Below are 12852 nucleotides of genomic sequence, written 5' to 3' on the forward strand. Positions count from 1 at the left end.
CAAAAATAATTGTGCCAATTACCACAAGTGTAGACATCACCGTGAAATGCTTTACTTACAAGCTCTTAACCAACAGTGCAGTTCAAGAAGATTTAAGAAAACATTTATCAAATAAACTAAAGTAAAAAAATATTAAAAAGTAACACAGTAAAATAACAGTAATGAGGCTATATACAGGGGGTCAATGTGTGGGAGTACAGGTTAGTCGAGGTCATTTGTACATGTAGGTAGGGGTGAAGTGAGTATGCATAGATAATCAACAGCGAGTAGCAGCAGTGTACATGTAGGTAGGGGTGAAGTGAGTATGCATAGATAATCAACAGCGAGTAGCAGCAGTGTACATGTAGGTAGGGGTGAAGTGAGTATGCATAGATAATCAACAGCGAGTAGCAGCAGTGTGCAAAACAAACAGAGGGGGTCAATGTAAATAGTCCGGTGGCCATTTGAGTAATTGTTCAGCAGTCTTATGGGTAGAAGCTGTTAAGGAGCCTTTTGGTCCGAGACTTGCCGCTCCGGTACCACTTCCATGTGATGGCAGGAAGCTCGGCATCAGTGATGCACTACCCTCTGTATTTTATTTTTTATTTAACGAGGCAAGTCAGTTAAGAACAAATTCTTATTTACAATGACGGCCTACCGGAGAACAGTGGGTTAACTGCCTTGTTCAGGGACAGAATGGCAGATTTTTACCTTGTCAGCTCGGGATTCGATCTAACAAGCTTTCAGTTACTGGCCCAACACTCTAACCACTAGGCTACCTATCGGCTTACGGCCAGATGCTGAGCAGTTGCCATACCAGGCGGTGATGCAACCACTCAGGATGCTCTCAATGGTGCAGCTGTAGAACATTTTGAGGATCTGGGGAGCCATGCCAAATCTTTGCAGTCTCCTGAGGGGGAAAAAGTGTTGTCGTGTCCTCTTCACGACTGTCTTGGTGTGTTTGGACTGTGAGAGTTTGTTGGTGATGTGGACACCAAGGATCTTGAAACTCTTGACCCGCTCCACTACAGACCCATCGATGTTAATGCAGGCCTGTTTGGTCCACCTTTTCCTGTAATCCACAATAGCTCCTTTGTCTTGCTCACATTGAGGGAGAGGTTGTTGTCCATCATTGTCAGTGATCAGGCCTACCACTGTTGTGTCGTCAGAAAACTTAATGATGGTTTTAGAGTCGTATTTGGCCACTCAGTTGTGCGTGCACAGGGAGTACAGGAGGGGACTAAGTACACACCCCTGAGGGGCCCCAGTGTTGAGGATCAGCGTGGCAGATGAGTTCTTGCCTTCTCTTACCACCTGGGGGCGGACTGTCAGGAAGTCCAGGATACAGTTGCAGAGGGAGGTGTTTAGCCCCAGGGTCCTTAGCTTAGTGATGCTATGGGCACTATGGTGTTGAACGTTGAGCTGTAGTCAATGAACAGCATTCTCACATAGGTGTTCCTTTTGTCCAGGTGGGAAAGGGCAGTGTGGAGTGCGATTGAGATTGCATCATCTGTGGATCTGTTGGGGCGGTATAAGAATTGGAGTGGGTCTAGGGTATCCAGGAGGATGCTGTTGATGTGAGCCATGACCAGCCTTTCAAAGCACTTTATGGCTACCGACATGAGTGCTACGGGGCGGTAATCATTTAGGCAGGTTACTGGGAGGATGCTGTTGATGTGAGCCATGACCAGCCTTTCAAAGCACTTCATGGCTGCCGACGTGGGCCCACCCACGTCGGCCTTGGGCACAGGGACTTTGAAAAAATACTGTTATAATAGGAATTGTTTTCTCTCTGTTATTTTTTCACATCTAGATGTGAACATACTGGGTTCATACTTGTGAACATTAAAAAAATGTTAATTCTCCATCTCAAAATCTGCATCAGTCAATTAAAATCCTCAACGTAGTTACACATGATGTTGCTGTTCCAGAAGCTGTTTTTGGTCATAGGAAATTATGGCGGAGACATTATGTACGAAAACAAGTAAAGATCAGCGTAAAAGAAAACAGAAAAAGTAGCAGAATTAGTCAGGAGACCGTAAAATCTACCACTGCAGCACCATCTTTTCATAAAAACCCGAAAAGCCGAAAAGATTTAGAACGGGCCCTCAGATCCTCCAAAAGTTCTACAGCTGCTCCATTAAGAGCATCTTGACTGGCTGCATCATCACTTGGTATGGCAACTGCTTGGCATCCGACCGTAAGGCAATACAGAGGGTGGTGAGGACTGCCCAGTACATCATGCTCCCTGCCATCCAGGACCTCTATAACAGGTGGTGTCAGAGGAAAGCCCGGGAAATTGTCAAAGACCCCACCCACCCACCCAAGCCATAGACTGTTCACTCTGCTACCGCACAGCAAGCGGTTCTGCTACTCTGTTTATTATCTATCCTGCCTAGTCAATTTTATACCCCTACCTACATATACATATTACCTCAATTACCTCGTACTCCTGCACATTTGTACTGGTACTAATTGTATATAGCCTCATTACTACCTGGTACCCCTGCACATTGACTCAATACTGGTACTCCTTGTATATAGCCTCATTAGTACCCCTGCACGTTGACTCAGTACTGGTACCCCTGCACATTGACTCAGTACTGGTACCCCTTGTATATAGCCTCAGTACTGGTACTCCTTGTATAAAGCCTCATTACTACCTACAGGCTCGTTATTGTTATTTGTGGTGTTACTATTTTCTATTTGCTAATTTTCCTCCTTTTTAACTCTGCACTGCTGGGAAAGGGCTCGTCAGTCAGCATTTCATGGTAAAGGCCTGTCGTATTCGGTGCATGTGGCAAATACAATTTGATTTGTTGTTTTAAATAGTTGAACGTGATCAAACACTTTTTTCTGAAAGCATCCTGGGGCTCTTGTTAAGGACAACGACATCATGAACTGGACCAAGTACCAGGATCATTTAGCCAAACACCCGGTTGCCTCTGCCAGTAAGCTGAAACTTAGCCACAAGTATACTGAACAAAAATATAAACGCATCACGCAACAATTTCAAAGATCTCACTGAGTTACAGTTCATATAAGGAAATCAGTCCATTTAAATAAAGAAATGAAGCCCTAGTCTATGGATTTCACATGACTGGGAAACAGATGGTGCTCACAATGGGCCTCCGGATCTCGTCACAGTGTCCTTGTGGGTGCAGAAATGGGTGGGCCTGGCTGCCAAATGGGTGGGCCTAGCTGCCAAATGGGTGGACCTAGCTGCCAAATGGGTGGGCCTGGCTGCCAAATGGGTGGGCCTGGATGCCAAATGGGTTTGCCTGGGAGGGCATAGGCCCCACCCACTGGGGAGCCAGGCTCAGCCAATCAGAATGAGTTTTTCCCCTCAAAAGGGCTTTATTACAGACCAAAATACTCCTCAGGACCCGCCACCCTCAGACCATCCCACAGGTGAAGAAGCCGGATGTGGAGTACCTGGGCTGGCGTGGTTACACGTGGTCTGCAGTTGTGAGGCCGGTTGGACGTACTGCCGAATGCTTTAAAACAACGTTGGAGGCGGCTTATGGTAGAGAAATGAACATTCAATTCTGTCAACAACTCTGGTCGGCATTCCAGCAGTCAGTGTGCCATTTTCACGCTGTGTTTTGTGACAAAACGGCAGATTTTAAAGTGGCCTTTTATTGTACCCAGCACTTGGTGCACCTGTGTAATGATCACGCTGTTAAATAATCAGCTTCTTGAAATGCCACACCTGTCAGGTGGATGGATTATCTTGGCAAAGGAGAAATGCTCACTAACAGGGATATAAACAAATTTGTGCACACAATTTGAGAGAAATAAGCTTGTTGTGCTTTTTAGCTTTTCGCTATTACAAGGTGGACACTTATCCGACCAAGCTATTTCAACTTAAATGTTTTTTATTGATTTTCAAAAAAAAAAAAATTTTTTAACAGAGTGGTGAGGGTAGGCAACAGCATCTCCACCCCGCTGATCCTCAACACTGGGGCCCCACAAGGGTGCGTTCTGAGCCCTGTCCTGTACTCTCTGTTCACCCACGACTGCGTGGCCCCGCACGCCTCCAACTCAATCATCAAGTTTGCGGACAACACAACAGTGGTAGGCTTGATTACCAACAACGACGAGACGGCCTACAGGGAGGAGGTGAGGGCCCTCGGAGTGTGGTGTCAGGAAAATAACCTCACACTCAACGTCAACAAAACTAAGGAGATGATTGTGGACTTCAGGAAACAGCAGAGGGAACACCCCCCTATCCACATCGATGGAACAGTAGTGGAGAGGGTAGTAAGTTTTAAGTTCCTCGGCATACACATCACAGACAAACTGAATTGGTCCACTCACACAGACAGCATCGTGAAGAAGGCGCAGCAGCGCCTCTTCAACCTCAGGAGGCTGAAGAAATTCGGCTTGTCACCAAAAGCACTCACAAACTTCTACAGATGCACAATCGAGAGCATCCTGGCGGGTTGTATCACCGCCTGGTACGGCAACTGCTCCGCCCACAACCGTAAGGCTCTCCAGAGGGTAGTGAGGTCTGCACAACGCATCACCGGGGGCAAACTACCTGCCCTCCAGGACACCTACACCACCAGATGTTACAGGAAGGCCATAAAGATCATCAAGGACAACAACCACCCGAGCCACTGCCTGTTCACCCCGCTATCATCCAGAAGGCGAGGTCAGTACAGGTGCATCAAAGCTGGGACCGAGAGACTGAAAAACAGCTTCTATCTCAAGGCCATCAGACTGTTAAACAGCCACCACTAACATTGAGTGGCTGCTGCCAACACACTGACACTGACTCAACTCCAGCCACTTTAATAATGGGAATTGATGGGAAATGATGTAAAATATATCACTAGCCACTTTAAACAATGCTACCTAATATAATGTTACATACCCTACATTATTCATCTCATATGCATACGTATATACTGTACTCTATATCATCTACTGCATCCTTACGTAATACATGTATCACTAGCCACTTTAACTATGCCACTTTGTTTACATACTCATCTCATATGTATATACTGTACTCGATACCATCTACTGTATCTTGCCTATGCTGCTCTGTACCATCACTCATTCATATATCTTTATGTACATATTCTTTATCCCCTTACACTGTGTATAAGACAGTAGTTTTGGAATTGTTAGTTAGATTACTTGTTGGTTATTACTGCATTGTCGGAACTAGAAGCACAAGCATTTCGCTACACTCGCATTAACATCTGCTAACCATGTGTATGTGACAAATAAAATTGGATTTGATTTGACTTTACGGGAATACTGTGTTCACATCTAACAGAGTGTGACTTTAAGGGAATACTATGTTCACATCTAACAGAGTGTGACTTTAAGGGAATACTGTGTTCACATCTAACAGAGTGTGACTAAGGGAATACTATGTTCACATCTTACAGAGTGTGACTTTAAGGGAATACTGTGTTCACATCTAACAGAGTCTGACTTTAAGAGAATACTGTGTTCACATCTAACAGAGTGTGACTTTAAGGGAATACTGTTTTCACATCTTACAGAGTGTGACTTTAAGGGAATACTGTGTTCACATCTTACAGAGTGTGACTTTAAGGGAATACTGTTTTCACATCTTACAGAGTGTGACTTTAAGAGAATACTGTGTTCACATCTAACAGAGTGTGACTTTAAGGGAATACTGTTTTCACATCTAACAGAGTGTGACTTTAAGGGAATACTGTGTTCACATCTTACAGAGTGTGACTTTAAGGGAATACTATGTTCAGAGATGTTGGCTTTAAAGGGGCAATCTGTCGTTGCTACATCCATTGTTGGACTGATACATTAATGATATGTACCCCTTGATTCTTCAATAATATAACTGACTTGTTGTAAAGGTGGCATCCTATGGACTTAATATGTATCTACTGATTAGAAGCAATGTTCCAACATCTAGTGGAAAGCCTTCCCTGAAGAGTGGAGGCTGTTATAGCAGCAATGTTCCAACATCTAGTGGAAAGCCTTCCCTGAAGAGTGGAGGCTGTTATAGCAGCAATGTTCCAACATCTAGTGGAAAGCCTTCCCTGAAGAGTGGAGGCTGTTATAGCAGCAATGTTCCAACATCTAGTGGAAAGCCTTCCCGGAAGAGTGGATGGAGGCTGTTATAGCAGCAAAGCGGGTGCAATGCCATCTGCCCCTTTAAAGCCACACTCTGTTAGATACAAATGTCAGAGTGAGCCACCATAGCAAATATCAACAACGGAGAAAATACCACAGAGCACACGATTATGTGTAGTGCTGGAGGAATGACGCACACAGATACAAACACACACAGAAAGAAAACACAGCCAGAGTTTGAAAATGATAATTTAATCACAGAGCATCTACATTCAAACATTCAAACTCTACTTTCCAACTGACATACACAGCCAGAGGTTAAAAAAGTTTAATCAGGTCTACATTCAAACTCTATATTCAGTTCATGTGTTTAAATAAAAAAACATACAAATGTAATTTGGAATGCGCTTTATACAATTTGATTTCATGTAGCATAAACATAAAAGCACAATTTCTCAGTCAAAAATATGAGACAAGTGTGGGAGCAGTATGTGTGTTCTCTCATGAACTTTAAGTCCATTTGATGTGTTATATTCCTTTCCACACTGTGAGCAGTGGTAAGGCTTCTCCCCTGTGTGTGTTACCTCGTGGTCTTTCAGGTGCCCTAACTGGGTAAATATCTTCCCACACTGGGAGCATTCATAACGTTTCTCTCCGCTGTGGATTTTTTCATGCTTTTTCAGTTGCTGAAACAAGGTAAATTTAATTCCACAGTGGGAGCAGTGAAAAGTCTTCTCCCGCGTATGTCTTTTCTCGTGCCTTTTCAGGTACTGTAAATTCCTAAAACACTTGTCACAATGTGAACAGCGGAAAATCTTTTCTACAGAATGTGTTTGCTCATGGTTTTTCAGGGACCCTGATGTGGAAAAACTCTTTCCACACTGGGAGCAGGGGTAAGGCTTCTCTCCTGTGTGTGTCCTCTCATGTGATTTCAGGTCCCATAACCGGGGGAAACTCTTTTCACACCGGGAGCATTGGTGGGGCTTCTCTCCTGTATGTTTTCTTACGTGATCTTTCAGGGTCCCTAAAGAGGTAAATCTATTTCCACATTGAGTGCAGTGGTAAGGCTTTTCTCCTGTGTGTATTCTTTCGTGTGATTTCAGGCTTCCTAACCTAGAAAAACTCTTTCCACACTGGGAGCAGTGGTGTCGTCTTGCTGGTTTAGACGTCTCTGGGTCTGGTTCCCCTGAAGGACTCTTCCCGCTGTCAGAATGAAAGTCTAGTCTCTCTCCTGCCAAAGACAGACAGTATTTAGTAAACAGGGAGACCTGGGCCCATATTCACAGAGCGTCTCATTGTAGGAATGCTGATCTTTCCATACAATCTAATTCATTATTATATAAAAGTCAATGCGCTTTTCAGCACGCTTTGTGGATACGAGCCCTGAATAAAACCTCCACATTATCAAACTGTCTTCTCTGAAGTTTAATCCAGAATAATCAAATAAGCAATATGATTCTGCATGGTCTTAATTCTGTCCTCTGAAAAGGCAAGATTTCAACCAAATGTCATGAAATCAGACATGAAATGGTTGTAATTAAAGGATATATGACGCAGTACCATAGAGATTTCAATCAGATCAGTCTGTTTTACCTTATAGCTAAAATACGAAGGATCTAACAATACCATTGAGATTTTAAAAAACAAATTACGCAGAATTTCAATCCTGTTTGTAAGATTTCAAATATCGATCAAAATCAAACCTTTTTGTCTTTTGATCAATGACCAAGATATGTCTGTCTCATAGGGTGGGGTATGACTGGCAGAAAGGGTCAACTTGGATCTGATTCTAGACGTGTCACTCTCATCATCCTATGACCTTCATTGAAGAGGTATTGACGAGCGAACTCCAAATATCAAACCAATACCTAATGCTAATGGCGTCTCCAGCAGGTCATTTGCCAGCAGCATACCACCCTGCATACCACTGCTGGCTTGCTTCTGAAGCTAAGCAGGGTTGGTCCTGGTCAGTTCCTGGATGGGAGACCAGATGCTGCTTGAAGTGGTGTTGGAGGGCCAGTTGGAGGCACTCTTTCCTCTGGTCTAAACAATATCCCAATGCCCCAGGGCAGTAATTGGGGACACTGCCCTGTGTAGGGTGCCGTCTTTCGGATGGGACGTTAAACGGGTGTCCTGACTCTCTGAGGTCATTAAAGATCCCATGGCACTTATCGTAAGAGTAGGGGTGTTAACCCCGGTGTCCTGGCTAAATTCCCAATCTGGCCCTCAAACCATCACTGTCACCTAATAATCCCTAGTTTACAATTGGCTCATTCATCCCCCTCCTCTCCCTTGTAACTATTCCCCAGGTTGTTGCTGAAAAAAAATGAGAACGTGTTCTCAGTCAACTTACCTGGTAAAATAACGGATAAATAAATAGCTCGCCAAACAATTCCAAAAAAAGTAAATGCAATTTTTCACGTGTTCCACCGCGAACAGTCATAAACAAATCTCACAAAAGCATTACACGGATTTGGTCCTGCCGTACATACCTACACCTACGCTACGGTCACAAGATGCCTCCTTATTGTCCCGAGAATTTCTAAGCAAACAGCTGGAGGCTGTTTCTCGGCTACCCGGATAAAGCACTAAATAAACTTCAGTTAGAGCTAAATACGGCTACTAGAACCCAAAAAATGTGATCATATTACTCCAGTGCTAGCCTCCCTACACTGGCTTCCTGTCAAGGCAAGGGCTGATTTCAAGGTGTTACTGCTAACCTACAAAGCATTACATGGGCTTGCTCCTACCTATCTCTGATTTGGTCCTGCCGTACATACCTACACGTACGCTATGGTCACAAGACGCAGGCCACCTTATTGTCCCTAGAATTTATAAGCAAACAGCTGGAGGCAGGGCCTTCTCCTATAGAGCTCCATTTTTATGGAATGGTCTGCCTACCCATGTGAGAGACACAGATTTGGTCTCAACTTTTAAGTCTTTATTGAAGACTCATCTCTTCAGTAGGTCATATGATTGAGTGTAGTCTAGCCCAGGAGTGTGAAGGTGAACGGAAAGGCACTGGAGCAACGAACCGCCCTTGCTGTCTCTGCCTGGCCGGTTCCCCTCTCTCCACTGGGATTCTCTGCCTCTAACCCTATTACCGGGGCTGAGTCACTGGCTTACTGGTGCTCTTCCATGCCGTTCCTAGGAGGGGTGCGTCGCTTGAGTGGGTTGAGTCACTGACATGATCTTCCTGTCCGGGTTGCCCCCCCCCTGGGTTGTGCCGTGACAGAGATATTTGTGGGCTATACTCTGCCTTGTCTCAGGATGGTAAGTTGGTGGTTGAAGATATCCCTCTAGTGGTGTGGAGGCTGTGCTTTATCAAAGTGGGTGGGATTATATCCTGCCTGTTTAGCCCTGTCTGGGGTATCGTTGGATGGGGCCACAGTGTCTCCTGACCCCTCCCGTTTCAGCCTCCAGTATTTATGCTGCAGTAGTTTATGTGTCAGGGGCTAGGGTCAGTCTGTTATATCTGGAGTATTTCTCCTGTCTTATCCGGTGTCCTGTGTGAATTGAAGTATGCTCTCTCTAATTCTCTCTCTTGGAGGACCTGAGCCCTAGGACCATGCCTCGGGACGACCTGGCCTGATGACTCCTTGCTGTCCCCAGTCCACCTAGTTATGCTGCTGCTCCAGTTTCAAATGTTCTGCCTGCAGCTATGGAACCCTGACCTGTTCACCGGACGTGCTACCTGTCCCAGACCTGCTGTTTTCAACTCTCTAGAGACAGCAGGAGCAGTAGAGATCTTCTGAATGATCAGCTATGAAAAGCCAACTGACATTTACTCCTGAGGTGCTGACCTGTTGCAACTGTTTGAACATCTTGGCCATGTTCTGTTATCTCCACCCCTCATAGCCTGGTTCCTCTCTAGGTTTCTTCCTAAGTTCTCGCCTTTCTAGGGAGTTTTTGCCTAGCCACCGTGCTTCTACATCTGCATTGCTTGCTGTTTGGGGTTTTAGGCTGGGTTTCTGTAAAGCACTTTGTGACATCAGCTGATGTAAGAAGGGCTTTATAATTCAATTTGATTGATTGAAGTAGCAGACACCGCAAGCTCCCAGCTACTATCTAAACAACACAACATTATCCCCACCTTTGGTTAGACACTATTGGCTTTAAAAGCCAAGCCTTACACAATATCTGCCAATTAATTTCCAGCAATATCGCCCCTGTCTGTCTCTGTGGTGCGCGTGTTTGTCTTTCACTCTGCCTAAAGCCAGTTGATGTCGTCTTGTGGGTTGATGGAAATACTTTCCCCAAAATCTTCTCAGTTAAACGTTAACTGCAAATTGTAGTACCTGGCAGAAGTATATCATGAGGAAGTGTATCATTTGTATCCATTATTTGTTATTTGCATAACTTTGTCATGAAATGAGTAGCAGCAGTACAGAACCATCGCTAAACCGGCTCATTAGATGGAACATTCCTCACTTGCTCGACAGGCAATTAAAGGGGATGTCAGTTTTCTTCCAGACCATTTTTTTTTCTAACGTGATTTAACCATTGACATATTCTCAGAATATCCAGTTTCATTGTTTCTCTATAAAACAATTGTCATTTTATATGAAAAAACAAGCAAATATAAAACCAGAAAAGTAAAACAGAGAAAACATCATTTGGGAAAGTAAAAAACAAAATCACAGATTTTATAGGGCCCCCATTAGAGTTGTTTATTAATGATTATTTTACCCGGTATATTGACAGAAAACATAGTGCACTACAATCTCTTGTACACTAAGGACCTGGGGGAAGAGTTGGCAACATAGTGTATAAGAGAAAGTAGCGTACTAAAAACACAGGAAGAGCTGCAGCTTCCCCAGTGATTTTACCCACACGCTGCTCCTGGTCAGGAGAAGGGCAGCTTCCCCAGTGGTTTTACCCACACGCTGCTCCTGGTCAGGAGAGGGGAAGTTTCCTCAGTGGTTTTACCCACACGCTGCTCCTGGTCAGGAGAAAGGCAGCTTCCCCAGTGATTTTACCCACACACTGCTCCTGGTCAGGAGAAAGGCAGCTTCCCCAGTGATTTTACCCACACACTGCTCCTGGTCAGGAGAGGGGAGGTTTCCCCAGTGGTTTTACCCACACGCTGCTCCTGGTCAGGAGAGGGGAAGTTTCCCCAGTGGTTTTACCCACACGCTGCTCCTGGTCAGGAGAGGGGAAGTTTCCTCAGTGGGTTTACCCACACGCTGCTCCAAGACAGGAGAGGGGAAGTTTCCTCAGTGGGTTTACCCACACGCTGCTCCTAGACCGGAGAGGGGAAGTTTCCTCAGTGGGTTTACCCACACGCTGCTCCTAGACAGGAGAGGGGAAGTTTCCTCAGTGGGTTTACCCACACACCGCTCCTGGTCAGGAGAAGGGCAGCTTCCCCAGTGGTTTTACCCACCTGAGAAGAAGAATGTGCCTAATTGGAAGCTAGAAAAAAATTAAGACTGTACTCACTGGTGTTCATCAGAACTCCAGTCTCGTCTTCTTCCTCCCCCTCCAATGTGACAGTAATCTCCCCCGCTTCCTTCATTTCAAAAAGTTGCTCCTCTTCTTTCAATGCGACAGTCACCTCCTCCTCCTCTTTCACTACAAACACGGCACCCTCCTCTTTCTGTTCATCCCCCTCTTTCACTCTGAAAGCTTCTTCCTCTTCTTTCACTCTAACATCCTCTTCTTCTTTCAATGTTGATGCGTCCTCTTCCTTCACTGTAACGTCCTGTTCTTCTTTCACTGTGATAGCTTCCTCCACGTCCTCTTCTTTTACAGTAAATTCTTCTTCTTTTACAGTAAATTCTTCTTCTTTCACGTAAATGTTCAGCCCTGGAGTTTCTTTCTCCGTCCAGCAGACCTCATTTTCTTTAGCAGAGGAAGAGTAGTTTAGTGAGCTCATGTTCGGGGACGTTAGCTAGCTAGCTATTTAGCATTAGCGACTAGCCTAGTGCTGGGCTAACTTAACAAGCCAGATAGCTGATAACGTAAATATGAACTTAAACGGAGTAACTAGTACATACATATACAGTGTGTTTAAAACACTGTGATTAATATACACTAAATTAGTCCAAAGAGCTTCAATGTATCATGTTTGCTAGCGAGTTACCGAGATGGTTGCTGAAGAAACCTCCCGTCCCGTCCACTAGATTTTACGTCACTCGAGAAACATCACCTGAAAAAAATCACATCGCCATCTGCTGACTGGAGTTGGAAACACAGTTTAACAAAACAAAAATAATTCTGCAAACAACGTCAAAACAAATAATTGTGAAAACAACCAGACGTGTTTTCTCTGTAGCTCTTACAGAACATAATTTTCTCTAGGCGGACGTAGAAGCGGAATGTATGGTGGCTCGTGGTGCGCGGGGCAGCTGATTGTTCACCCGCAATTGATAATAGCTCATCCGCAACCGCCCGACGACTCCATGTGAAAAAGTGAAAATCTGAGGCACGTACACAACCCTAACCCGCTAATATTAGGAAATACGCCGTAGACTACAGTCAGATAACATTTTTTTGACAGGGGGTACATTAGTTTTGTTTGTTTGCCTGATTTATATTGTAATGAAACAGGCAGGGAGCAGGTCTCGAACCCTCGACCTTCTAGCCCGAAGTCCGGCGCGCTATCGACTGTGCCGCAAAAGCTTGCTCGAACGGCAGTGTATAAACCTAGGGTCGTTACAATATGTTCCGGCTTACAATTCTCAACATTTTGGTAAGCTATTTGTTAGGCTCGTCAAGCTGTCTATAATTAGATACATCAAATCAAATACAATCCCATACAGATATTTAGCAGATGTTATTGAAGGGTGTAGCGAA

General features: G+C 44.6%; 1 protein-coding gene across 1 annotated transcript; it reads right to left on the reverse strand.

Moving 5' to 3' along the window:
* Nucleotides 1–6288: 6288 nt before the first annotated feature.
* Nucleotides 6289–12189, reverse strand: LOC135559981 (zinc finger protein 501-like). The gene is made up of 2 exons (XM_065000895.1): nt 11497–12189; nt 6289–7288 (listed from the first exon to the last, which is right to left on the reverse strand). Exons 1-2 carry the CDS (start codon nt 11930–11932, stop codon nt 6513–6515), a joined length of 1212 nt encoding a protein of 403 aa, XP_064856967.1. The 5' UTR covers nt 11933–12189; the 3' UTR covers nt 6289–6512.
* Between the last annotated feature and the right edge of the window lie 663 nt (nt 12190–12852).

Source organism: Oncorhynchus nerka, linkage group LG15, assembly GCF_034236695.1.
Source record: "Oncorhynchus nerka isolate Pitt River linkage group LG15, Oner_Uvic_2.0, whole genome shotgun sequence".
NCBI classification, from domain to species: Eukaryota; Metazoa; Chordata; class Actinopteri; order Salmoniformes; family Salmonidae; genus Oncorhynchus; species Oncorhynchus nerka.

Excerpts from the sequence above, each read along its gene's own strand:
- LOC135559981 (XM_065000895.1), bottom strand. The coding sequence starts at position 11,932 with ATGAGCTCACTAAACTACTCTTCCTCTGCTAAAGAAAATGAGGTCTGC. Across the intron at positions 7,289-11,496 it reads TGGAGTTCTGATGAACACCA|GAGAGAGACTAGACTTTCAT; the intron begins GTGAGTACAGTC and ends TGTCTTTGGCAG.